Source organism: Octodon degus, unplaced genomic scaffold (assembly GCF_000260255.1).
Source record: "Octodon degus isolate 3935 unplaced genomic scaffold, OctDeg1.0 scaffold00003, whole genome shotgun sequence".
In the NCBI taxonomy this organism is placed as follows: Eukaryota; Metazoa; Chordata; class Mammalia; order Rodentia; family Octodontidae; genus Octodon; species Octodon degus.
This window is the reverse complement of record NW_004524579.1, coordinates 22,602,673-22,629,548: the sequence shown is the minus strand read 5'-3', so window position 1 is coordinate 22,629,548 and position 26,876 is coordinate 22,602,673. Positions and strand designations below refer to the sequence as shown.

Here is a 26,876-nt window from a genome sequence, read left to right as displayed (position 1 = left end):
AACTACCTGGAATGGCCACTGAGTCTGGACATTGAGTACTTAGCAGAAGCAGAAGGAGACCAAGACCCAGAGAGCAGCAGTAGCTTCCCTGAGGTCGCCTGGCTAGTCAGTTCCTAGTTAGGGAGCTAGGTTTTGGCCCCCTGATGTGATCCTTTGTTCCTCAATATGGATGTTTTACAGATAGTTGGTGCCTTTCAAATGGTATCAATGGGTCCATGATTTTTTAAAGTAAAAAAGTTCCAAGTTATTTCCTATCCCCAAAGGAAACAAAAATTACAAAATAGAAAAAAAAACCTGTATATCATCACATTTGTGATACGTACTAAAAGGTCAAAGGCAGATCTGAGTGACTATATCCTGGATTTTTCTCTTGAGGCAATATCTCCATGCCCTTCTTCCTCATTACCTGTGGGGTATATCACTAATTGGCCCTAGAATTGTTTTCTAATAAGTTTAGCTACAATAACAGAATCCTTTTTAACACAATACTCTGGAAAACAAATTACAACCAGAGTCAGCATTGTAAGTAAAGTTGTCTTCCCCCTCGACCCTTACAGAAGGGTATGATTTTGTATACTTTTGAAATAAAGGATTGACAGTAGGCACACACACAAAGATAAGGATGGCTTTTCCTTAGTAAGTTTTCAAATGCTCATATCCTTTGGTGCCAGTTTTGGAGGAGATTGCAGACCTTATAAAGGCTGTCTGTTCTCTGATCCGATAGCTCCAGTGTGCTCACATGTTATTTTTATGACCTGGCTATCTGTCTTCCAGAAACATTCCCTTTTTATAATCACACAGAATAAGGCTGTGGTCATCTAAGATGGATATGGTAAGATGGGCCACCGAGGACTGTAGGGGAGCAGGGTGCTAAGATCTTTGTGGAGACTGCATGGTCTAGGTCTATTGGCATGTTTGCAAAATGGGTACAGGACCAGAGGAAGGGGCAAGGAGCCTAGAGCAGATACTTGGGCCCTGGCATCAGCAATGAGTGACTTGTCAGCTGGGAGTTTCAGCTCCGCCCCGTTATCCAGAGATTGCATCCCAAAGCTCAGCACAACATAATGTTGTCATGAGAACAATACTGATGTCAGAGCTGTGGGTTGCAAAATTGTAGAAAAGATGATGACTCTTTAGAAGGCTCACCTGGTGGACAGGTGAGGTAGGGAAGGGAGTTTGAAGGCTTACTGGTGATAGAGAAAGGAGAACTCAAACAGGGTTGTTCTTTAGGATGCCTGGGATCTTGCCCAGCATCTTTTATCACCTGGGTTAAGTCTCTGTATTAAGCTGTAGTTTCTTCATCTATAAAACATAGGGTTTAGACTATAAATATTTAAGAGTCTTTCTGACTCAAAGCTTCCAGGATCTAGATTCTTTCTAGATTACTTAGTGAGTTTCCCATCCTGCAACTGTGCTCCCCAGTTACAGCTCAATTGAAGAACAAATAACTTTCCCACTGACGAGCCAGATGGCCCTGTTGCCTTGGTGTCTATTTGGCTTGCTTCTGTCCCGAAGCTCCACTTACCTGGGTTCCTTCCGATCGACTGCACAGGGCTGGAGGACTCTAGACCATCAGGAATGGGGAGGAAGCTTCTTTCCAGCTGGGTGGTGTCTCTGGTCCTCAACTCCAGGCTCAGTGATTTCTTCTAAGCCTGAACTCTCTCATTTCCCTGACACCTCCTGCCTATTGATCCTCTTGTTCACTTTCCATAAATTTCCAAATTTATGTTCCCTAATCCCATACCCGGCACACATGTGCCATTGGAGGAAGAGTACCATGGAGGAGGAAGAGGGACTAGAGAAATAAATGTCCCCTTTTTGAGGTCTTCTACTCTGCCTTCCACCTTCCTGTCAAATGACTATTTTCTAATCTCTTAGGGGAAGATAAGCTCCTGCTACCATGGCTTCCCACTCGGGTGGGCCAGGCAGCTTTGCTTTCAAGGGTAGACTGCCCAGTAGCTTTCCTGTTGTCTCTCCTGCGTGACTTCTTCTCATTAGAATTCTAGTGCCAGCATTTGCGTTGAAAGCAATTATTTAAGTGTTGTCTCCTCAGGGGGCCAATTTGCCTCCAACCTCAATAAGCTGCCTTAATTCCTGGTACAGACAGGGTGCAGGCTGGGGAGCAGTGTTTCCATCAGTGGCTCGATGGAAGGCATTGCACAGCCTAATGCTAGATGTTGTCTTTCGTGTTCTGTGGAGATTTCCAAATCTTGCCTCTTAGCTCTCTCTGACTGGGGTCCTGGCCCACTGGGATCTCAGATCCAGAAGAGAATGACCTAACCCTTGTGTTCAGAACGTGTTCTGAGTCTATATATTAGGGACTCTGGCGCTTTCAAGTCCCATGAGGCCACAGGTGCGGTGGGCTAGAGTTTGTGGGGGTGGCAATCCAAACATGTTTTGCTTGGCTTCACGAGTATGATGGGTCATCAACCTCTACATTTGTGTACCACCTTCACCCCCAACCTACACTCAGGGGTGGAGAATGGTGGCCTACCCAGGATCAGAAACAAAGCCTCACACAGAGGAAATTAGCTACACCTGAGTAGACAGTTGCCCCCACTGACGTCAAAGGTCCCCTTCCCACCGCACCAGGTGTTTTAGAGCTGTGGAAGAGGGGTCCTGAACAGGAAGAAACTTCTGAGGAAGAAAAGCAAACAAAGGGGGCGGAAGGATCCTCTCCCCCTTCCCCAGAATTCCAGGGAGAGGCGGGCAGTGTGTGGGGAGCAGATGGGTGCCCAGCACAGGGACTTCCCTGGATGTTGCTAGCACAGGGCCAAGGCTTGGGGCTGAGCCTGAACACTCTTCTTTGTCCTCCCACCAATTAGCCCACTGGCTCAGCCCTGGGTGCCTGTCCCTTGCCCTCTACCTCTGGCCTCTCTCTAGAGCTCTTGAATCCTTGTGGTGCACTCACTCCAGCTCTCTGAGCATCAGTAGATGAGCCCTGACACAATAGGGAAGTGCTACTTGCAAACAATATGGAACCGAGTTGGAAAGAAAGGAGTGACCACCTTCAAAGAAGTACCTAAAGTCCAGTGTGTCCGTGAGTTAAACAGAACCACAGTTGTTAGAAGATAGCATCAGACATACATGCTGGAGTGGGGCAGACTGAAGGTGTGGCCTTGGAAAGTAAAAGGCCAAGATGAAATCCTATGCTGCAGGTCCCACCACAGGCCAGAGCTTGAGTATTAAGGATTCTTCAAGAGATCTGTTTATGACTGTGGATCTTCCTGTTTAGTTAATCAGAAGAATGAGTAGACTTCCTTTATTTCCAGCCTTGTAGAGGAGGGATGACAGAGCTAAGCACCAGGATGTCAGAGGCCCCAGTGTACAAGGAATAAATGTAAGCAGGCGCTGGCTATTCTCTAAGGTGCGGCATCCTCTGCCACACTCTGCTTCGGCAGCTGTAGGAGGGGCTGGGGCTCCTGCTCATCAATGCACAGAGAGCTAAGGACTCTTGGGGGACTAGGAATTGCTTGGTTTCTTTTTTTTGGTACCAGTGATTGAACTCAGAATCTTGCACTTGCCAGGGAGGTGCTGTACCGCTGAGCATTGTTCCTGTTCCTGGCCTTGGACTTTCTAGTTCCCTCTGAATTCTCTGAATGGCTAAAGGTAGGGAGCCTAGGCTGCTGCTGCTGCTGCTGCTGCTGATGATGATGATGATGATAACAGTAACCTCATATAAATGCTTTAAATTTGCCAAATGAGTCTATCATTGAGAAATCATGCCCGCACTAAAACTGCCATTCCCTGCCTGGTTTAGATGACAGCTTTCCCCAGGCCTTCACAACATTCAGGGCCCAAAGGAACAAAGCTCAGAGTCTTATAGGAAGCACGAACCAGGGCCCATGGGTATGATGCGGCCACCATGCTAGCTGGGACACTGTGGCTTGAAGGGACCCTCTGAAGGTAGGGCAATGCAGCTCAAGTCCTAGCTGAGTTCTGTTGGTCCAGTCTGTGTACTTAAAATGGCCAGGCTGTGTGTTTTGGTAAACTGACCAAATGTCTAGCTGGCCAAGCTCTAGAAAAAGCTGCAAGGGTAATAGTGGGATGGTTTTGGTTCTTTTCATGACCATGTTCTTGTACTTTTTTTTTTTTTTTCACCCTAGCTGTACTTCTTCCTCAGTCATCTTTAGGAATCCTGAACCACAGAGTCATAGAAAGCCGGAGTTGGAACAGAGAAGCTGCAGTGGTCCTGCGGCTCAGCTCCCCAACACCTTGCCCAAGCAATTGTCCTCAACAGAACTCCAGTCCCTGTGCCTCCATTGTCTCATGGGGCATCATTTCTCAGGCAGCTCCCCTAGGTACGAAGCACCTCTCTCCACCAACTCCATCGGTCTGCTTATTACACCCACCTTTTGCTCTGTGCATTGGAACAACATTTAATTGACTTCTAGTACACAAGTCATCTCCTGCTGCAGACAGACACGGCCTTCTCACTTCTTTTTAAGCCAAATACAACCAGCTTCATACTCACATCCAGAAGGAAAAGGGGACTCCAGACCTCATTCGCCCAGCTTATCCTAATCTCAGCAGGCCTTGTTTTGCCAAAGACTACCTCAAAATGTTCAGTTCATATTTTCTTTGTATGTTCCCTGAATTTTCCCTCAAGCCTTTTCTCAGAAATGGCCCCTCCAACCTGAGATGCAAATGACTGGTCATGCTTACTGTGTGCTTCCCAGGACTGTTTACATTTGAAGAGGTTCAAAGCCTTAAGTTAAAGGGATGGTTGGGAATGCTTAGGCAGCAGGTAACTGCAACATAGGAGACAGAAGAGGAGGCACAGAAATTCTCTTGGAACTCTTAAAAATCATGCCCGATACATTTCCTAAACAGAAGGCCAAGCCAACCAGATAACTTCCTCAAGACAAAAACACGCTGTGAACTGAAGTGGGCCCAGGTCATCTGAGAGACTAGCTTCATCTCGATCTCAGGTTGAACTATTCACCTGGCTAGGTGAGACCCCATAAAATAAATTCCTTGAAGTCAAGAGCTGGTCTGATTCTTTCCTGGTTTATTGTCAAGCCTAGGGCTCAGGTAACATATTAATAGTTCTTCAGGTAATGTCTCCTGGACAAATGAATGAATGAGGTCCAAGCAGAAGGCAGGATTTCTCTGCACATAGCCCTGGGGAACCAACCTAGAAGTCCATCTATAATGGAATTAGAGAACAGGCTGAAATTTAGGGTAGAAAGTTACCAGACCCTCTAGCTCATTTCAGAGGCAAGAGAATATAGACAACAACAAAAGAATAATGTGAACACACATGTCAGGAAGTTTTGGCCCCTAACCCAAAGATTTTCTAAAACTAAAACTAAATCCATTATATTTAAACCCCAAAATTCTATTTATCTGTTGAATTGAAGAAAAGGGTACTCTTGGGATCTCAATCAGTGGCTGGAAGATCAAGTAGAAGAAATATCCCAAAGCAGAACAAAAATTAAAACTGTGAAGAAGATAAGCAACTTGGATTAGAGATCAAGGAGCCCTAACACGGGCATGGGAGCTCCCAAGAGAGAAGATGGAAGGGGTGGAAGAAAAGCACAGTAAAACAAATGTTAGATGAAAAGTCTCTGAGATGGAAAAAGGCAAGTTTACAGATGTAAAGGCAGGAGAGATGTGAAAAGGCACATAGGCCTACCTTCATAAAACTCCTGAGCCCCAAAGATGAAGAGAACACCTTACAGTCATCTAGAAAGAAAGACAGATTATTCACAAAAGAAAAGGAGGAGATTGGCCTCAGGCTTTCCATTTGTAGCAATGGAAGAACAGAAAGTGAAGGAACAGCATCTACAGACAGCCAAGAGGGGTGAGTGCCCCCCAAGCCACACCCAGCCACAATGCCATTCACTTCTTACACGAAAGAAAGCCACAGACACACAAAGTGTCAGAGAATATGGCATCTGTATTTTCTGGAATATTATGTAAAGAAAATGATACACAGTTAAATAAATAATAAATGAATCAGATCAGAGGTAGCGAGACAGGGGAATGTGAAGAATAGAGGAAAGAATGATAGCAGGTGACCTGCCTAGCACAAATAGTACACTCCAAATGGACGAGGATAGAGTGTATATGTGTTAGGGCCAACTAAAGATTATTGCAGAAAGAAGAAGCATATTTCAAGAAGAAAAATTAAGAATAATCTTAATAAAATTTAGAGTGGGAGGTGGTTGGAGAAGTACAGGTGTTTTAGGACTGATGCACTCGGGAGGGAAACAGTGAAAGAATTATAGAAGCTTTAGCTCCTTAGGGTGGGGAAGGAGCATTGGAGAAATGGGGTGTTAAGGGAGGGTAAGCCATTTGGAATTTTATTTTAATGACAATATAGAAGTGGACTTTTGATCATGAGTGTTGGAAAAGGGGCAGTAACTACCAGTGGAAGGGCAAACTTGAATATTCATTTCCTCATATTCACGTGCTCCCAGTGTCTCAATTATCCATGTTTTGACTTTAAAATCCCATCCATGTGTAGTTCTTCTCTTCTGTGTAAGGCTGCAGGTGCCCATTAGATGATAGTTTTACAGGGGACAGGGGCTTCCTCCTTAGCACATGACCTGGATTTGCTCTCCCCACTGCCCAAGTTCGTATTTACCTGGGAGCCACTCAGTAATTTCAATTCCACAGCATCTATTATTTACTTAAACAAGCCAAGAATATCATCTCTTGTTTACCTTCCCCAAGAACTGTTTTTGGTTTATGCCAACAGCATGTAAAACACACTCCTTATTCCTAACTTTGGCAATCTTATCACCAACTTCTTTTAATGTTTCACAATGGATAGCTTTGAAGATTTGGGAGAGAGAGAAAATCAGGCTTGAGGAGAGGGAGTTACAGGTGTGTTTGATTCGATACAGGTGCCAGAAGAGGCAAAGAAGGTAAGCGCTGTGCTGATTGCCCCAGAGTTGAAACCACAGGTGTCCAAGCAAGAGCGTTTCGGCCAGGATCTGGGCTAGTCACCGCTGGGAGACTTCGCTTCTTCAGGGTTTCTCATTGTCAGGTAGTAGATGCGGTTGGCCTCTGGGTAGGTGACCTTGCTGAGTGGGAGTTTGTAGATGGCAGGGTTGTTAGTTGTCAGGAGCAGGAAGATAAGGGAAGAGAGGCAGAAGGCCCAGGTGCCTGGCAGCACACCAACCTAGAAATAAAATAAAAGCATTGCGGCCTAAAGAATGTTTCTGGGCTCTTGTGTTGAGCTCAAGACCTGGAGTAAGGATATGGAGGGGGCTGAAGATGGGGACCCTCTCCCAGTGGAGGCATTGGTGTTACGGGTTTGGAATGTCAGAGTAGTTGGTCAAGAAATTTGAGGTGTTGATAACTTTGTGTACATAAAATCTTTTAATGTTGAAGATGAAAATGCACTTAGGGATGCTCTCCCACATCCAGTCCTACAGCTTCAGTTGTCCCTGCTCTCCAGGTACACCCTGGATAAACTTGACACAAACATTGGGGAATGTACCAGCTACTATAACTCATTCATAATTCTTCCCCAAAATCCCAAGTGTCTGGAAAATCTAAAGTGGGGACTACACTTAGGGGAGTGTTTAGGAGCATCCAAACTTACCACTGCCATCAGGTTGGAGAGAGCCGCTCCCATGTATGCACAGAAGAGGGCTGTGGAGGAGAAGGACCCTCAGACTCGGCCTCCCGGAGCCTACCCTTCCCCCCAGCCACTACCCTGAAAGAGCTCAGACCAAGGCCATGGAACCTACGCACTTTCCTGAAGACTTGGGGCCTATACCACACCCTGACATTAGACAGCTTGTCTGACATTGTTTGTCTTTACAGTTGTCTCCTACCACACTGTGGTAACAGAGATTAAAGCTTGTACTTAGTTGTTTTACTTTCCCACATCTATAGTGGCCTTGCATAGAGCTAGGACTTCTTGTACATTTCTGGCTTGTTCCCATTCATTTGGGGGATGAGCAGGGTTTGTTCTAGAACATAGGTGGTGTTCTAGCCCATGAGTGGTGTGTGGAGAATAGCCAGAGTGACTTGGTTGTCACTTTCCCAAATACTTACTGCAGACAAGGGCCAGCAGGTGGGTCTGCCAGGTGAGGGCATAGAACATGCCCCCGATGGCGATGCAAGAGAGGACGCAGTTGTAGCCCCAGAGGCCCATGTAGATAGTCTCGAAGGGTGTGGCCACTGTTAGGGCTGTGGAACAAAGTGTGGCATTTATTTTAGGTCACCTCATGGCTAGCGCCAGGTCTGAGGGTGCCTTTCTCCCTGCAGTTCACCTCACTCATCACAGTCCTGCCTGTCATAGGAGCCTTTGCCAATGGCACCCAGGCTTAGGGCACTGACAGTGAGAAGGAAGCAGTGGTCTCCAGGCCCCAGTCTTCACCCAGAGGTTACTGCTTCTGGAGTGAGAGAGAGCCTAGAAGGGACTTCAGGCATCCCCTAGCCCTTTAGCTGGAGAAGCTGCAGTTTTCTTAATTTTAATTTAAAAAAAAATATATTTGGTACAGGGTCTCACTATACAGCTCAGACTCATGGTGATCCTGCCTTTTTTTTTTTTTTTTTTTTCTTCCCCAGTGCTGGGATTACAGGTGTGCAGCACCATACCTGGTTTCAGTAGCCAGCTCAGCATGCCCAGGGGGTGGGGCTGGTGTGGCATGTGGTGTCTGGGGATCAAACCCCGGTTCCTGCACTTGCCTAAGCAGGCAGAAGGTGCATTATTAGCAAGAAAAATTTTCAACTTAATCATCCTGTTTCAAATGAGTCAGAAAGATTCTCTGCCTACACAGATCTGCATAGACAGAGAGACATTATTGTTAACAGTCAGGGTGTGAACAATATGGTGAATCTAGGTAAAGAATTAATAGATACCATTTGTATTTACTTCTGTAATTTTTTAATGTATTTGAAATTATTTCTAATTAAAAAAATTATAAAGTTATTGCTTACAAAAAGTCTTTGAAAAGCATTTGTATATGTAGAAAACAAAAACAAAAAAACAAAACCACACTGCTACCCAAAAGCCCTCTATTTCATTTTGAGGCTCTATGGTGGAGAAGAACATATCCATATACAAATGTGTGTACATATGTACACATATATGGAGGAATGTGAAATGTCAGCCCAATTTGGGGAAAGTCTTTTCCTTTAAATCATTTAAAAATTAAATGCTCTGGGCCACATGGACTTTAGCATGGTGATTTCTTCTCCTCTCCCCCACTGCTTACCCTCCTCTACCCTTAGTTGAAGGGCTCAGTACCTAGAATGACCTGCAGCTCCTGCAGCCTGCTCCCTCAGGAGGCTCAAGAAAGAGAAAAATAGGTCCCACCCCCAATAGTGCCTTGAAACTTCAGCGAAGAGAATACATCTAGGGTATCGTCATGTACCAGGAGAGTGACTTAGGAGCGCTATCCCAAGCACCTCCCGGAAGACTGGGATCTCTGTCCTACCTGCCAGCATCCCCACAATTGACCCAATGGCTGCATGCAAGCAGATGAGTGGTGAGTAGATGAATAGAGCCACCAGGATTAGGCCGCCAGTCCAGGGATTGTCACAGCCATACACCTGACCCACCCCGGCAGGGATGGCTTGTAACAGCTGCAAAGTGAACAAAATCCAAGTCACTGGAATGTAGGCTGATGATGCAAAGACCAGCCCCAGGGCCAGGACTGAGTCACTGCTAGAAACTAATGAGTGGAACGGGAGGATGACAATGCCCTCCAGTGTGAGAGAAGATAGAGAGCTCGTAGGCAGAGACAAATAGCTCCCCCCTTCCCTATGCCTACTAGGCATCTAGTATCCCTCACACAGTCAGGGAGGGAAGAACATGGCCCTGGGCCCAGGTGCTTCTGAGAAGCATGGGGTTTACCTCTGAGAGGAGAAGCTTTGAAGAGCCTAGAAAGCTTCTCTTCCTTACACTGCTTTTGAGATTCTCAGGACATTAGAAGATTTCCTCTGGGCCTCATCTAAATTTCTAGAAATCTTAGAAATATTCAAGGCCATTGTGATGGATCATTGTGCCAAATGCAATGAGCTTAAATTCTCTGAATGCCACTGCTCAGGTCTAAGGTCTTTACTACCCTCAGTCTGTCTCCACCACTGACACATCCCTGTTGGTGGGTGCTGTCCTTTCCTAAGCTCAGTGATGCTCTGAAGCTTGTGGGCCTTGAGGAAGAAGAAGGCATTTTTCCTGCTTCTGAGGATCATTTCGCCTTGTGGAAGAGCACTGTGTGGACAATATGGAAGATGGCATGAAGTCAGGCCAACACTGAGCCTCAGAGTGACTTGGTGGTGCTAGAATTGGAGGGGATTGACTTGGAGGTGATGACAGGTGGTCTTTTTGGTCAGGCTTAATTGTCCATATGTTTTGAACCCTTAAGGGCAAAGAATAAGAAAAGTAGAATAGTGAGAGCTGTGGGTTGTGAGGTCAGGGCTCTGGTGTTGAGGGAGGTTATGCTCAACTTCTTGTGTAGCCATAAATATGCCACCTCTTCATCCAGGCTGTTGTGCTCTCTTCTGTAACACAAGGCACCTGGTGTGGCACATGACCTTCTAACTTTAAAATATTTAGTTTTTTCTCTATCACTGAGTCTTATGGCTCTTAAGGGAATAAGGCTCTTTATATCTGGAGACACAATGAATGCTTAGTAAACATATATTGATTAGCCTTGTGGTTCCCAAACCCTGCTGTATATTGTGATCATGTAGGGAACTTTAGAAAATGTACTGAGGTCTGGCTCCTCTATGCACAATCTAATCTGATAGGTATGGGACATCTCTCTGGGACTAGGTGAATCTGATGTATCACAGAGTTTGGATCAGATTAGGTAGGTTAGGTTAGGGGGATTTGGATGAGACCTAAAGGGTTAGATTATAAACTGACCCACTTGATTAGGTATAATCAGCTGTAGATATGGGGAGCTAAAAACATAGCCCCTCTTAGATGACATTTTGTTCTTTTTAACAGCAGGGTTTTTTTTTTAAATAATTTTATTGAGAAACAAATAGCAATGAGACAGTTTCACAATCGATTACTACTAGAACATTTTCAATAATTAATACATTGCGTATTGTTGTCTTAGTGGTTATTCATTGTACAAGATGCAGACATGATATCCTGTCTCAAACACTATTAGAACAAACCTCTTTATTCATTGAATTAAGAGAATGGAGCTGTATATCTATCCTAACTATTTTGAATATGCCGATACAAAATGGTCGTTCATTTCTATCCCACTTTTTTGGTTAGTTTTGTCAGAGAGGGGCATTCCATTGTCATTTAAATACTGTAGATGCATGAATTCAGCAAAATATCTCAATATAATCCAGTAGCCCATAATAGTAGTGGGTTTTCTGTAAGACTGGCAATGTCCAAAGTTGTTGACCTGAGCCTTTTACAGCTCAGCCTATTAATATGGCTTTATTTTTTATACTTTGTTTTCATACTTTTCTGCTGGATGGTTAAGACCAAGATAAAGCAAGACCTATATAACAAAAAATGTAACTTTTGTATCTGGTAAGTTCAGTCAAATCCCCTCAAGATTTATCCTGAAACCCTGTACCGCAGTTTGTAGATCCTTTGTCAGTGTCAGCCATGTGGATGAGTCACGGCCATTGCTTGACCAGTTTGCTTTCTGTGAAAGCCTGAGAGAATATTTTCTCTCCATGTGACTCTCCTTAGGCACACTCTACATCATTGTTCATTTTCCTCTGTGGCCCTGTAATCTCCTTGATCAGAAAATTTGGGACACAACTGAATTGCATGATGTTACAGTACACATTCTCCTATGTCCTGAGTCTTCACTGACCTTGAAAGGCTAGGGCCAAAATGGCTGTCTTGCAGCCCTTCTTTTTCTCTAATTTTTGGTCTGCAAACTTATGTTGTTAACCCTCCAGAAGAGAGGCTTATTTATTCTTATCCTACAACATAGGCAGTTGAGTTTAACCTCACTATCTGTCTGGATATCAAACATCTTACACATAAAACAACAGGATTTGACTCTGGTATCAGTGTGATTTCTTGAGGGAAAAGTGTTTGAGGAAACCCAGGGGGTTTTCCATCCTTGCTCATCTTTGTTTCCAAATGGGTGACTTTCAGTAACCATACACTATTAGGACCAGAGTCTATAATCTTGTGAAATGAATGGCAGGGTAGGGCCCTGTCTTAGTTTATAGGAACACAGAAAACACTTTGTACCAGTCTAGGGAACTGAGCTTACTTGTGGGGAACAGGCTGGACATCCACTTAACAAATCTCTCACAATTTGCCAACATCTGAGGAATGCGGAATGCTAAGGGAGTCCAGCTTCCACCTGTCCATCCCAGAATGTGGGTTGTAAGCCCAAGCAGGCAAGAATGAGAGGAATGAGGGAACAAGTGGCCTTGGACTGGAGCCTGGCTTCAGAATGAAGCTCCTCTGCCGGGATCCATATTTTGTCTGGTGAACTGTGCACTGGGGTGATAGGTGGCAGCTGACACCCCAGGGTGAAGGGCAGTCAGGTGTGTGGTGGAAATTTACTGAGCACCCTGCTTCCTCTGTCCTCCTTATGATTCCCAGGATAAACAACAAGCTGGCTGAACAGAAAGGAACTCCCTCCACTTGTTTTAGAGAAAGAGTAAAATGGCATTGAGTTTTCAAAACTCAGACCTAGATAGTGTGCAAGAGAGTCATACTAGTTGTCAGAAAGCTGGCTGGCGTGGAGGTGAGAGAGTAAGCCTGAGGTAGCCAGAACTCAGATCAGCTACTTTCCAATTACTTATTTTGGAGATAATGAGAAGTGTTTCTTCTCTGGGACCCATACCACACTGGCTCCTGGGCACTGGGCTGTCCACTCTCACAATTTGGGTTGGAGACTTGGTGAACCTTTGTTGCTGGTCACATTAAATGTGGTTGGCACTTGGACAATGTCCTTTGGGTAGAGATCAGAGACAATGGGTCTGTGTACCCCAGGTCAATTTTCCTAGTTGCCATAGGGCTGATTCTTTATGATTGTGTCAATTTTTTTTCTTTTGTGGTACCAGGGATTGAACTCAGGACCCTGTGCTTGTCAGGCAAGTGCTTATTCTACTGAGCTATCTCTCCCAACCCATGTGTTAAATTTTTGTCCTTGCTCCTTCCCCAGTAGTTTTCTACCAGAGAGAGGAGCTCTGTCCTTTCTAGTTTTTTGGGTTTAAGCCTTAACCCTGCCTCTGATCCCACTGTAGGCCAGCCCCCATCCCAAGATAAAACTTAAACAAGACATGAAATCTTGTCTAAACAGTATTGGTACAGACCTTTCTTCTCATTAAACTGGGAAAAAGTAGCTGTATATCTCTCCTAACTATTTTGTATATATGAATATAGACGGTTGCAACCATTATGGAAATCAGTGTGGAGACTCCTCAAAACATTAGGACTGGAAATCCCATTCAATTCAGCTATCCTCCTTCTGGGAATTTTCCCAAAAGTACTGAAAACATCACGTCATAGTGATATATGTGCGCCTATGTTTGTAGCAGCACAATTTGTGATAGTCAAATCTTAGAAACAACCAAAATGCCCATCACCTGAGAAATGGATGAAAAAGATGTGGTGTTTTTATACAATGGAGTACTACTCAGCTACAAAGAAAAATAAACTCGAAGGCTTCCTATATAAGTGGATGCAACTTGAAGATATACTCATAAGTGAAATAAGCCAGACCCACATGTGTAAATAAAAAAAGATAAAACTTAAAAAGACAAAAACTTAACAAGCCTTTGCACTATTTGCACTGGCATTTCCATCTGAAGTGGAGGAGCATTTCCTTCTTGAGAGGTTTAGAGTTACAACTTGGGTTTCCTTGAAGGACTCCTGAGCGGGGGTTCTGGAGATCATTGCCAACAGAGGGCCACACTGAGGTCCAGGTACACAGAGACAACCAGTGGGGCTGGGTGGCAAGGGCTTAAAAGTCCTTTCAGACAAACAATAGTTGAGGATGTGGGATATGTTCTCAAATTTTCAGAAGACAGTCACAGAAGTGATATTCTGAATCACCCTAGAAAGCAGAGCTAAGGCAATGGGTGAAAGACAAAGGGGGATGACTTTCCCAGGCATATAAAGAATACATACTCCAAGGCTTAAAGGTACCTGCTGAAGTGGCCTGCTGCTTTAATTAGTGATTTTATCTCACTGGGATCAAACAGAGGGCACATGTTCTGCCTTAGACTAGACTGTGATGGTTCAAAGTTTAGTTGCCCGGGTATTAACCACACGGATTAGCTACAGCTTGATCAAGGGCAGTGGTGGTGAACCTTTTAGAGCTTTCAATGTAATAGAAAGGCACTATAGTATATGTGCCAGTGGTTTGCCACCACCTATGTAGGGCAACTGATTCTTTCTGTGTCTTTGTCTTCTTAGCTATAAAATAGGATAATGATACTGAAATGAAGTAATGGAATAAGGGCTTGCAACAGAGTCTTTGATAAGCTTGATTTAGCTATCAGTTATTTCTGTGTTATGAAGGCCAGAATAATTCTATAAACTTATTCCTACATTAAGGTTTTCTTACATGCTTTTATTCTTGATATCTAAGTTCAGTAGAATAAATATGTACATTTTTGATAGTATCATTAGAGCCCAGTTTCTCAACTTTGACAGTTGACATTTTAGACTGTCTAATTTTTTCCTCATGGCAGAAGGAACCTGTCCCATGAGCTGTAGGATGTTTGGGGCTCCTCTGCCTTCTGCTTACTAGATACGTGTAATACCTTTCTAGTTTTAACAATGAAAATTATCTCAAGACATTGCCTCATATCTGCAAGGAGCAATAGTTTCTTGACAACAACTGATATATGGAGTTCATGAAAATTGGCCTTCTGTCTTCTATTGATACATTAAAACCTTAATTTTAAACATTTATTTTAGTCTCTGGCCCCTTTATCAAATTTTTCCTGTTAAATAATTTTTTTCTGCAACTGTCAACTTAACATCTAGTATCTGTTCACCTGCATGGTGTCTGTTTTCCTACATAAGTATATGTTTCATGAGGGCAGGGATATTGTTGTCTTAGTTCCTGCATTTGTCAGCAATGAGAATGTGTCCAGCACATTTTAGATAGTTGGTAGATACTTGCTGAGAGGCAGTGCAGATGTAGCACTAAGCTTTTCTGGTCTCTGCTGAAGCTCATCATTTGGTAGAGAGGTTTCTAGTGAAACCAAGAGGCTTGGCAACCTATAAGCTGATCAGTGAGACTCTAGGGGAATCTAGTGGAATCTAAGGACCTCAACACATCACCCTTAGGTTACTTACCAAGGGCATTTCAATCTCTGTCCAAGTGATATTTGGTACTGAAGACATAGGTTCCACCAGTGTTGTAGGGAAGAAGAGGTTGTAATGGCCTGTGGCTGCCAGGTACAGGGTCAGTGTAATGTTGAAGGGCAGTGTGAAGACTGGTAGGTCCCACTTGCTGAGGATGGAACTCAAGGCGCTAGAAACAACTGGGCTGAAGATGAAGAGGTTAAGGTCAATCATTTAGGTTGAACTTCGGTGGATACCAACTAGTGGTGTTAGTGGTGACCATTGTACCACCCACCATCCCTCTCCTTGTTATATTTATTTCTGACTTCCTTGAGAGTCCAGTGGTCCTCTGATCTGGGTTTGGAAATAAGATGTTCAATATGAACTTATGCCTTTGGGAAATAAATTTAAAAAATAAAACATTCTGTAGAGAACACCATATAAAATGAGGTATGATCAGAAAGCATTGTGACTGCTGAAATAAAAAATTATAGTAAAAGACGTATTGCCATTAATTCTCATCAATGCATTCTGTGTTACTTAAAACACTTAACTCATTGTCCTTGTCACTTTCTGAAGCATTTTTGCAAGTTCTTGGTCATGTCGCTGGCTGTGCTGCCATGATTGCTTTGATGTCATGAATGAACTCAAAGTTCTTACCTTTTGTGGTCATTTAAAAATATTTTTTAAAAAATTATTTATTTATTCGATACAGTGTCTTGCTATGCAGTTCAGACTCATGGCGGCCCTCCTGTCTCAGCCTCCCCAGTGCTGGGATTACAGGTGTGCATCGCCACTCCTGGTTTCAGGGCCTGCATGGCTTGTGGAACTCGGGTCCTTACACTTGCCAGGCAGGCACTTAGAATGCTGCGCTATCTCTCTAGTCCCCCTTTCGTGGTCATTTTAACTTTGGAGAAGAGCCAAAAGTTTCATGGTGCCAGATCCAGTGAATAAGGACACGTTATAATGATTTTACGTGACAGAAATTGCTATAAACATTTTTAATCAATTCAGAACATCGAGGCAGCTATTCATGAAAAAGAACTTCTAGAACTGCTTCAGAAAGTGGCAAGAATGATGGGATAAGTATGTTCAATGCAAGAAGGAATATTTTGAAGGGCATTAGTGTCACAAAATTTTAATTTAAACATTCTTTGCATCTTTTGATCACACTTAGCAATTTAAATATTTTTTTGTTTCTTAAGCTGAGAAAAGTAATTAAAATGTGATTATTACAAAATGAAATTATAGCCTCTGGGTCATTTTTAAAATTCATTTTAATGAAAAAAGGATAAAATAGTAATGAGACAGTTTCAAAACAGGTTAGTAGATAGTTACAATAATTAATACATTGCATATTGTTGTCTTCATTGTAGTTATTCAGAAGATAAGATACAGACATGATATCTCATGTAAACAACAAAACTTTGTTCTTAATGAACTAAGAGAAAGTAGCTGTATATCTATCCTAACTATCATATATATATATAGTGAATATATATATATATATATATATATTCACAATGAAATGGTCTTTTATTTATATTTTTGCAAAGTTAGTAACATGTGACACGAGGTTGCCTAGTGACTAATAGCTGTCTTTAACCATACAGGATGCTTATCTCAGGACTTGGTCTTAACCATCCAGCTAAAAAATATAACCACAATGTATAAAAAGTCAAGCTATATTAATATGCTGAGCTGTAAAAGGCTCAAGTAAACAACTTCTGACAATTGCCAGTTGTGCTGATAACTCACTACCATTATGGACTATTGGACTGTATTGGGCTATTTTGCTGAATTCAAGTACCTAAAATCTTTGGACTGGCATCAAGTATGAAAAGGTCCTTTAAAGACTTCTCAAAATACAGCTTCTCTAACTGCAGTGGAACACCCATTTCTGACAAAACAAAACAATAAAGGGGATATGTTGGGAGTCACAGAAGCTAGGAAATTGATCAAATATGTAGAGGTGGGACTAGGACTCAGTGCCTAAAGCAAACAAGCTGCCTCTTGCCTCTGGGTCATTAAGACATAGAACAGCTACTATCCTGGGTTATGAGAACATTTTAGGAGTAGAACCTTCTAGGAGGAGGCTGCTGTGCCATGCAGGTCATGCGCAGGCTTTGGCTCAGCGAAGACACTAAGTGTTACCCTGAGAACTGGTGAGCCTCCTGTCTCAGCCTCCCCAGTGCTGGAACTTCAGTTGCTTATACCATCTGTATTCCTAGCCTCATCCTTGGAAAGAGCATGAATTTTGGATACAGGTGGAGCTGAATGCCAGTCATAACTGCTGTACTTGCTAGCTGAGTGAGAAATGTTAATTTCTCTTACTTTCTCTTCTCTGGGAGGGATCAACCACCCTACATACCTAGCACTTCACAGAGTCCACACTTAGGGGCTACACCAAACATGATATCACATGATCTGGACAACTGGTCTACCTTTATTTAATGACCATTCATCTCATGTACGTTTAGAACTGCCTGAAAACACTACTGCACATCCCCAGCACATGGAGTCTCCAAGATGCTGAGAACCATTTCATATTTTCACATTTCTCTTCAAATTTTTACTGTCTGCTTCCTTTTTATTTTAGCCAACAACCAGGTTTTACTTCATTAAAAAACAGAAGTGACAAGATGAGAAATGTTTCATTTTCCTGATCATAAAAATCCACACTTTGTCTACTTTATTCCTATATGCTCTGCCTCTTTACCTCTTTCATTTGATGGAAGCATCCCTGTTCCTTATTGAATTAATTATTTTCTCTGGTTTTTGGATCTGATCAGTCTCAATGATTTCAATTTTGTAATATTCCCTTTTTCTTGTTTCCATCTCTCTTTTTCCTGCATCTCATTCTCATCAGTCTATAATATGTTTGCTATCTCCTCCCTTTAAAGATCTCACCCATTGACCATGTGTCCACACCAGGTGTTTCTCCATTTCTCTACTATTTTTTTATGGCAAACTTCTCAAAAGGGCTGTGAATCAGCTGTATGAGGTGGTGTGTGCCTGTAGTCCCAACACTCAGGGAGACTTAGGCAGGAGGATTGCAAGTTCAAGCCCAGCCTGAGCAATTTAGTGACTTAGCAAGAACTTGTCTCAAAAAATTGAAAATTGAAAAGGGCTGTAGTTGTAGCTTAATGTGAAAATCCTGGGTTCAATCCTCAGTAACATACACACACATTTTTTTTTTTAACCCAAGCTTTTTTTTTGGTTCTGGTTCTCAGACCTCACACTTGCCAGGCAGGCACTGTGTGGCTGAGCTAAATCCCCGGCCCTATCCCCAGCTTCCTGCTACAAGTCATTCCTAATCCTGCTCCAGCCAGGTGTGTGTTCTCATTACATCACAGAAATAGCTCTGTTCAGTTCACCAGTGAACCAGTGACACTGACTTTGACATAGCCACAGTAATTTCTCATCCTCTTTTTAAAAGATGTATTTAGAACAAGGTCTACAGTGTCTCACTACTCAGATGGGACTCGTAGTGATCCTCCTGTCTTCAGCCTCCCAAGTACTGGGATTACAGGCGAGCACCACCATGCCCAATTTCAATCGCTGTGGCATGACTGAAACAGTGGAGCTGAATGGGATTGAACCCTGGTTTCTGCGTCTGCCTAAGCAGGTGCTTTAATCCACTGAGCTGTCTGGCCAGCCCTATTCCTCATCTTCTTAAGGCTCATCTCTCTCACTGCCTGGGTGGGCTATTGTGACATTGAGCGTTATTGGTTTTCTTCTTATCTGCTCCTTTACTTTCCTCTGCTGATTTTTCTCCTCTGCCGCTAGACATCTAAATGTTGGGAAACCCTATAACCCTATCTTGATTATTCTCTTTGTTGTAATCTTTCCTCTTGTGTGATATTCTTTAGTTTTCTGGATAAAATACTGTCTATATGTTCCTGCCTTTCAAATCTTGACTGTGTCACTAAGTTTGAGATTTGCACATCTTGTTACCTTTCAACATCTCTGCTTGCAAGTCTAACATGTAAAGTATCTAAATGGAAGCATTGCAGCCAATCTCTGCCTCCAATATATGTTTCTCTTGGTATTTGTTGTAGCCTAGGTGCTTAGATTATGTGGATGCATTGTACTTTCTTACCCTATCCTCAATATCCTTAGCCTTCCAGAAAGTGCTGTTGCTTCTGTCTTTCTTAAAATATATCTCATAGCTAATCATTTCTGCTGATGTTCACAGACACCACTCTACTTCAAACTCCTGTCATCATTTTGTGGGTCATCATAGCAGACTCCTAACTACGCTGTGGGGTAGCTAAATCCATTCTCTACTACGCAAGCAGAGGGCTTTAATTAAATTTAAACTATACCCATATACAACTCTGCTTAAAACTCTTTAACAGCTTCCTATTTTTACTAGTTGTAAGAAAAATCCTAAGACTTGTTGTATCTACGGCATGTATGAGGCTGGCCCTCATCAACACTCTCTGACTCCACCTTCTGTTGCTCCTCTATCAGTGGCTCATTCACAAGCCTCACTGGTCCTGCCTCTAGTTCTTGAACAGATCACTCTTCCCCAGGTAGGAAGGTCTGTGACACCACCCTTCATCCAGATCTTCACCAGGCAGATGTTTTCTTGTCAGTTAAGTGACAGCTCAAACGTCCCATTTGTAAAGTGGCCTTCCCTAATCACCCACGCCTAGAATCAATCAGTCTTGGTCTCATTGATGCCATTTTGTTTACTTGAAGATATTTATTGTATCTTGAGATGACCTCCTTTTATTAGTTTATGAGTTTTTAATCTCTGTCTCTATCTAGAATGGAAGCTCCAAGAGAACAGAGTTCTTTCTCTGTTCACACATATTCTCAGTATCTAGGATAATCTGTATCCAACGAAAGTCTCAGGCACTCAAATCTTTGTTCACTGGATAACCTGGAAAATGGCACAGTTAAAACCAACGCTGCCTGGATTGCATTTCAGAGACCACACAGATGGACTAAGGACTGTACCGAAGCGTGGTAGAGAGCTCTGCCTAGGGAAAAGTGTCAATGGTTCCTGTCTGTTAAGTTGGAAAATGGCATGGGGGCACTGAGTCTAACTGCCACCCAGTGCCATGTGGCTGAGGGGCTGTATTGATGGGTTTAATCTGAGTAGTTATAAACCAAATGTATGCAAAGGAGGACAAATTCTGATCCTCACAGGGAACAAATGTTTGGGTAGCATTAAAGCCACAGACATGGTGGCCTTACCTTTTTGTCCCAATGCATGAAGAAAGGAAGAAACCCCAAGAAAAAATACAAAATACTATTTGATACAGTAATTTATTTGCAAACACTACTAAAAAGTAATGAAACAGTGCTTAAGCTAAATTAGTAACTCCACACTCTGAAACCAAAGAAAGACGTTTACTTCTCAGGGATGTTCAAAATAAATCTCCATGTCTGATTTATTGCTGAGCAGAGGAATGAATCACCCTGCCTGAGCAGTGTTGAGAACAGAGCAGCACACACTCATGCAGTCAGAGGCTGGGGCAAGGGGTCCCTCTGAAGCGGGCTCTTGGACATGCCACTGACCTGCTGTAAACTCAGATGGACTAAGGAGCATGCTCACACCCATTCAGTGTGAACACTCACCCATTCGGTGGCCTCAAGGAATATTTGTTAGCCGCCTTCCTTTGTGGGTAAGAACTCAACTGCTGCTTCCAGTTCAAAGGTTCTATTCCTTACACATAGTCCTCTGTTACCAGAAGGCTCTGATTCCACTACAAGGGAGTTTTCAGCCCTTAGGTTCTGGTTACACCACACAATAAATGATTCCCATGCAGCCTGGGGCTTCATTGTGCGGGTTCTGGATTCAGAAAACCTGCACCAAAACTTGAGGCCACCATGCAAAGCAAAGCAAGACAGACTCCTCAGAAAGTTCAACACTGCATGCTTTCTCCTATGTGAGAAATCTAAAATATAAACAAATGAATCAAGTATAGGAAAGATGATAGGAAATGGGCAGGTGGGCTCTGGAGATTGGGAGGGGATCACGGGAGGAGGATGGAGAGGGTAGGCGAAGGGATTGAAAACAAGCAAGGTCTGTTATACGCACTAGCCAACTCCTCCAGTCAAACATCAATATTATATATTATAAACTTGTATTAATAAAAAAGAAAAAAATACAACAAAAATATAAAATATAATAAACTAACTTTTTTTTTTGGTTTTTCAGAATTTTTCCTGTGTCAAGTGCACTAACTTTTTTTCTCTTTTTCCCCATAATGAAAAAGAAAATGCAGTTTAAAAGTTTTATACAGTGTGACCTGGGGCAAGTTTATCTCTGCATACCTTTGTCTTTCCTTCTGTAAACTGAGGACAAACATAACAACCCCACCCTGCTTGGTACTGTGCTTAGCATATAGGAACTGCTAAATACACTTTAGCCTTTGTTATTAAATTTATCCCCCAAAGAGGATTCTCCACCCAATAAAAACTTGTGGTCTTTTGGGCTTTCATGGTGTCTTACTATACAAACCAGCCCCTCTATGCAGATGTTGGACCGCACAGCACAAGTATCTTGGGGGCCCATGAATCTGAGAAGGACGTCCTTACCAGGCCATGGTTGTAAAGACCACAGGAAACAGAAGCCACCAGTAGTAGTCTAACTTCTCAGAGGACAAGGCCACCAGCAGTCCCACCAGCATGCCGTTGTAGCCACAGAGTCCTGAGGCGATGGCTGACCTGAGGATGACATGGGTACTTTTCATTGGAATTTGGTGGCACCTGTTGGGCCTTCCCCCAACCCCGGGAGTAATTTAGATGACTTGCCTAATTAAGATAATTCCTTCACTAATACTACAAAAAGGCGTACCACATGAGTATTGAGCTGTCACATAGCTACACACACACACACACACACACACACACACACACTTGATTTATTTTGCTGAAGTAGGAGTAAAGTAAATTATGCACTCATCTATGGCTAAGCTCTTTGCTTTTGATTTTCAGGGGATTTCAGAGGGAAATCTCTTAGAAGTCTCAATGTGTGATACAGGGTGTGTGTGTGTGTGTGTGTGTGTGTGTGTGTGTGTGTGTATGGGTGTGTATAAGGCACAGGAGAAGGGAGAGAGAGAAGGGAGGAAGGCAGGGAGGGAGAGGGAGTGTTTTCATATTGCACTATGTACAGTTCTCCATGGCTGAAGTTGGGCTGCTTTCTTTCCCTGCGTGTCTGTGCCCATGAGGAGGCCCCCAAAAGCTCTTAGGATACAGCCCATCTGCGACCACTGTGGTACCCTGGGCTCTGTCCTCAGCAAGGCATGATGGTACTTTTAAGTCTTAGGAGAGAAATCCACTGTAAGGAATATTTTTTATATTATGATCTAGGACTCCGTTATAGCATCCCAACATAAATCAAGCAAAATTTCACACAATCATATTTAGCTGTACTGCATATGGATTGCTCTAGTTGGCTTTGTTTTGTCCTATTGTTTTAATATTTTAAAATGCTGTTGACATTTGATTTATGATCTTCAAGCTTCCACATGGAAAAAATAGTAAGATATGGGCTAATCTAGTTTCTATTTCTCAAATGTCTTTGGCCATCAGAAGCTTCTGAGAGGACCTCGTCAAAAATACTTCTCTCAGATTCATTCAGTGGGAATATCTATGTACAGGAGGGAAGGAGAGCAGTTGGCCTGAAACTGTACTCTGCCCCTTTTTATTTTATAATATTGGGGATCGAACCCAGGGCCCATTCCTTTTAATTTTAATTTTAATTTTGAGTTAAGGTCTCCTAAAGTCACCAAGTTGCCCAGGCTGAGGTTTAACTTATGATCCTTCTGCCTCAGGCTCCCAGAATCCTGGGATTATAGGTACATGCCATCATATCCAGCTTTACAATATATTTCTTTTTTTTTTTTTCTTCTTTTTTTTGCACAGAACCGGGGATTGAACTCAGGCCCTTGTGCTTGCCAGGGAAGCGCATATTCCATTGAGCCATCTCCCCGGCCCACAATGTATTTCTTAATAATCACCTCCAGGGTCTCTATCAGGGAAATCTGGGGACTGTTGGAATAATATATAGCAAAGTTTGAAGAAATTTTGAGTTCTACAAAAGGCTGGTTGTTACTGCTACCTGAATGTGCACTGTCCAGTGCCTTGATCCCAGCAGAACTGGCCCCTCCCCCAGCGGTGTGGCTCAGAGCACTTTATTTCAAGGGGGACCATCAGTGACCTGCTTAAAGTGGGCATTCAGTAGACCAGCTGGCTGTTGGGCTAAGGCTGGCTGACTTGCCAAGGACAAGCTTCTCCTTTCTGCTTCCTATGTCTTGCCAAGAGATCTGCAGAGAGGAACTCACCTGTCCTGGCTTAAGGCAAGAGCAGTTAAAGTTGAGACTACTGTCCCCAGAACCCCAGTAATTGTCCACCAGGGATTCTGGATCAGAAGTCCTATAACAATGATGAAGCCACTGAGAGGGTTGTTGACGAACATAACCTGCGCAGTGCCCCTGAGGATCCAGTCGATGAACTGCAGGGCCAGGGGCTTATCTGCAAAAGACAGACAGAGCCATCACCAGGGTCCTGCCTGCTGCCTACTGGACCACTGCTTGGCTTTGCAAGCAAGGCACACAAGGATGCCTGGGTCAGGACCTCTCCTCTCATCTCGCCTGGGCAGGTTGGGGGTGGCACCTGGCTCATCTCAGAGTGGCCCAGCAGCCCGTCTGCAGTGGGTGGTTCTTCTTGCTGTACAGACTGAGGCACCATGCCGAGACCAATTTAACTCAGTTGCAGCCATTGGCTTGGCTGGCAAGGCAGCCCACGAGTTCCAAGGGAAATTTATTGGTTTAAGGGAAGGAGTAGGGAGGGAACGCAACTCTTTCTGTGTAGTGCTGTATGATTCAGTTGAGGGCTAGAGTCTGAGCAGCAAAGAAAGTAGCCTGAAGAAAGGAAACTGGCAAAGAAATTGTTTTAGTCCAGCTGTGAAAATCATTATTGAATCAGGGCCCAGAGGAAGCCAGGTGTAGAAGAAGGGACGTACATTCTGCCTGCTCCTCTAGTTTGGTTTCCAGGACAACCTGTGCTGGTGGGGGTGAGCTGGGGCAGCAAGGGATGCTGTTTGTTCAGTTCAGGGAAAAGTTAAAAGGAAAGAACTCTGAAACCTTGGGGAGGGCAATGCCAATAGTTTCTTGGCACATAATAAGTGGCTGTGGAGCAAATGGAGGATTGACCATTCAGCATGTTTGGAAATGACTTTTATGCTGCTCATGTGGTTGTCCTACGTCTATTCCACATAGGAATGGACAATTTCCCCAGAACTTAGGTCAGTGAGATGCATTCAGTTCTACAGCCGTGGGAATTCCAGGTTAATGGACTATATTATGCCTTCTTGGAGTCAACTTAGGGATGGATGCTGTGCTCCTCCACTTCCATCTGCAGAAACCTCTATCCAGGGAGAGTGAGGAGGTAGTGTGTGTGTGGGGGGGCTGTCTCTTGCCTGGCCCATGCTTCTTTCCCATGCATTTACTTACCTTTCAGCCAGTCCCTGCATTCTTTCATTTCACCTGTGAGGTACCCCACTGCTTGGAAGAGGCTGAAGCCTCTCTGGCCAGCAGGGCCCCGGTGGGGGACCTCACTTTCTCTCCTTTTACTCCTCTCACTGGGCTTTTCGATTTTCACAATGTGACTATCTTCATCAGATGGTCGGAGAACCTTGCAAGAGAAGTCATGAGAAGCTATCAAACAACGTACCTTTTTGAGAGCAGGAGCATTTGAGAATAGAGGAGGCTGCCAGGTCTTTTGATACAGACGAAGGATCATGGTACAAAGGAAGAGATGCATGTCCATAACTTAAAGAGGGTACCATGTGTGACCCTGGCCTTCCCAGGATTACTGCATAATCTTCATAGTGTGGCTTCTTAACGTTTCATGTCATGAGCTCACTTTGGAAACTTAGAACAATATTGCAGATGTACAAAATAAATAAGAGTACAAACACAACCAATTATAATGAAATATAGTCATCACAATATTAAAAAAATTGTGGTCTATATATGTGAGCTAGCTGTAATACATATTATAATTTAAAAGAGTAAGCATATGGGACTGTCTCACCCCAACTCAGAGCAGTCCCGTAAGGCCATCCTTGCGGCACAGCTCCCCCTGGGATCCCCGAGGCCTTTTTTTGTGACTGGATGACAGCTCACTGTCTCCTCCCTAATCCTGTTGCTTTTGCTTCCTTGTCAGTGCTAGTCTAACGGTATACATGAGTTATTTGCTTATTTGCAAATCTCCATCTGAAGATCAGATTTCTGGAGCCCAGTCTAGGACAGTGATAGAAACTAAGGTGCTGGGGCCGGGGAGAGAGCTCAGTAGAATAAGCGCTTGCCTGGCAAGCACAAGGACCTGAGTTCAATCCCCGGTTCCACCAAAAAAAAAAAAAAAAAAAAAAAAAAAGGAAAGAAACTGAGGTACTACTGGCTGGTATGGCTGTGGTTCACTGCTTAATTTTGTAATTGAAGTAAATGCTGGAGTTCAATGGAAGTCAGTGAAAACAAACGTAAATTGAGTTTTCCCATCCAAGTTCATACTCCCCTCAGTATGTGGGCTTCTTGGCCAGGACTCCTTGCTCTGAAGCTATGTGTTCACCAGGTAGCCAAAAGGACAAGTGGTTATTGAGCACTTGAAAAGCATCAGATCTCTCAATAAATTAGATATAAAAGAAAAGTTATTCAACTTGATAAAGAATATCTACTAAAGACCCATAACTGATGTCACATTTACTGGTGAAAGACTGAATTCCTTTTCCTCTATGATTAAGACAAAAATGTCTGCTGTGGGCATTTCTATTCAACATTATCCTAGATTTTCTAGCCCATACATTGGGCAAAGAAAAGAAAAAGAAAATAACCCAGACTGTGAAGAAAGAAGTTACCTTATCTCAACTTGTGGACAGTGTGTGTTATTGTACTGGAAATTCTTCAGTCTAAAAGAAGACCCACTGAAGGTAACGAATAAGTTCAGCAAGGTTACAGCATTGAATATCAATACTCAAAGTCAGTTTTGTTTCATGTTATGGCTTATGCCTAGAAATCCCTCTAAAGTCTCATGTACTGCTTTCAGGACCCCTCCAGACCCAGCCCAGGGCCCACGTGTATGTGGAAGAGCTTCCACTCTGCCACCTGCTGGACCTCCCCGGATCCAGCCTAGGCCTGGAGTGTAAGTGAGACCACCTGCCCTGCTCTCGGGACCCCTCCAGACCAGTCCAGGCCTGACATGTGTGTGTGTGTGTGTGGGGAGAGCTTCCGCTCTGCCACCCCCAGCAGGCCCCTCGGGACCCAGCTGAGGCCTGGCATACAGACCTGGTGTGAAACTCTGCAGCTGGAGTCCCTGCAGAGAGGCTAGGGACCAGAACCACCCAGCTAATCCAGGAGCAGAGCATCTTCCCAGAGGGGCACAGTGGGTTCACTTCCATGGGCTACGGCAGGAAGAAGCTGAACACAGCAGCCAGACCCAAGCCAGGCACATTGGGACGAATGAAGTCTCATGTAGTCATGGGGGTGGGCTTTTCAGAGGGGGTGGCTGAATCTAGAGTGTGTGGTGCTGGTTTTAAGGGTGCGAGTTCTACACTTCCTAGGGTGGATAGGCTGCATACAATATAAAGGATAGAAAGCTCTCTCTCTCTCTCTCTCTCTCTCTCTCTCTCTCTCTCTCTCTCTCTCTC

At 43.6% G+C, this 26,876-nt stretch overlaps 1 protein-coding gene across 4 annotated transcripts in view; it reads right to left on the bottom strand.

Moving 5' to 3' along the window:
• Slc14a2 (solute carrier family 14 member 2) overlaps window positions 1-26,876 on the bottom strand; it is a 450,415-nt gene that overhangs the window by 23,616 nt on the left and 399,923 nt on the right. For 2 of the 4 annotated variants that reach the window (XM_023714538.1, XM_004623616.2), the window contains 8 exons: window positions 24,685-24,865; window positions 23,515-23,704; window positions 21,767-21,895; window positions 15,224-15,416; window positions 9,405-9,552; window positions 8,017-8,151; window positions 7,559-7,608; window positions 6,958-7,132 (listed from right to left, as the gene is read on the bottom strand). In XM_023714538.1, coding sequence (XP_023570306.1) covers window positions 6,958-7,132; window positions 7,559-7,608; window positions 8,017-8,151; window positions 9,405-9,552; window positions 15,224-15,416; window positions 21,767-21,895; window positions 23,515-23,704; window positions 24,685-24,865 — 1,201 coding nt within the window. Of the gene's footprint in view, window positions 1-1,525; window positions 2,307-6,957; window positions 7,133-7,558; window positions 7,609-8,016; window positions 8,152-9,404; window positions 9,553-15,223; window positions 15,417-21,766; window positions 21,896-23,514; window positions 23,705-24,684; window positions 24,866-26,876 lie in introns of those variants that run through there. The other 2 variants (XM_023714545.1, XM_023714548.1) reach the window with 1 other exon arrangement.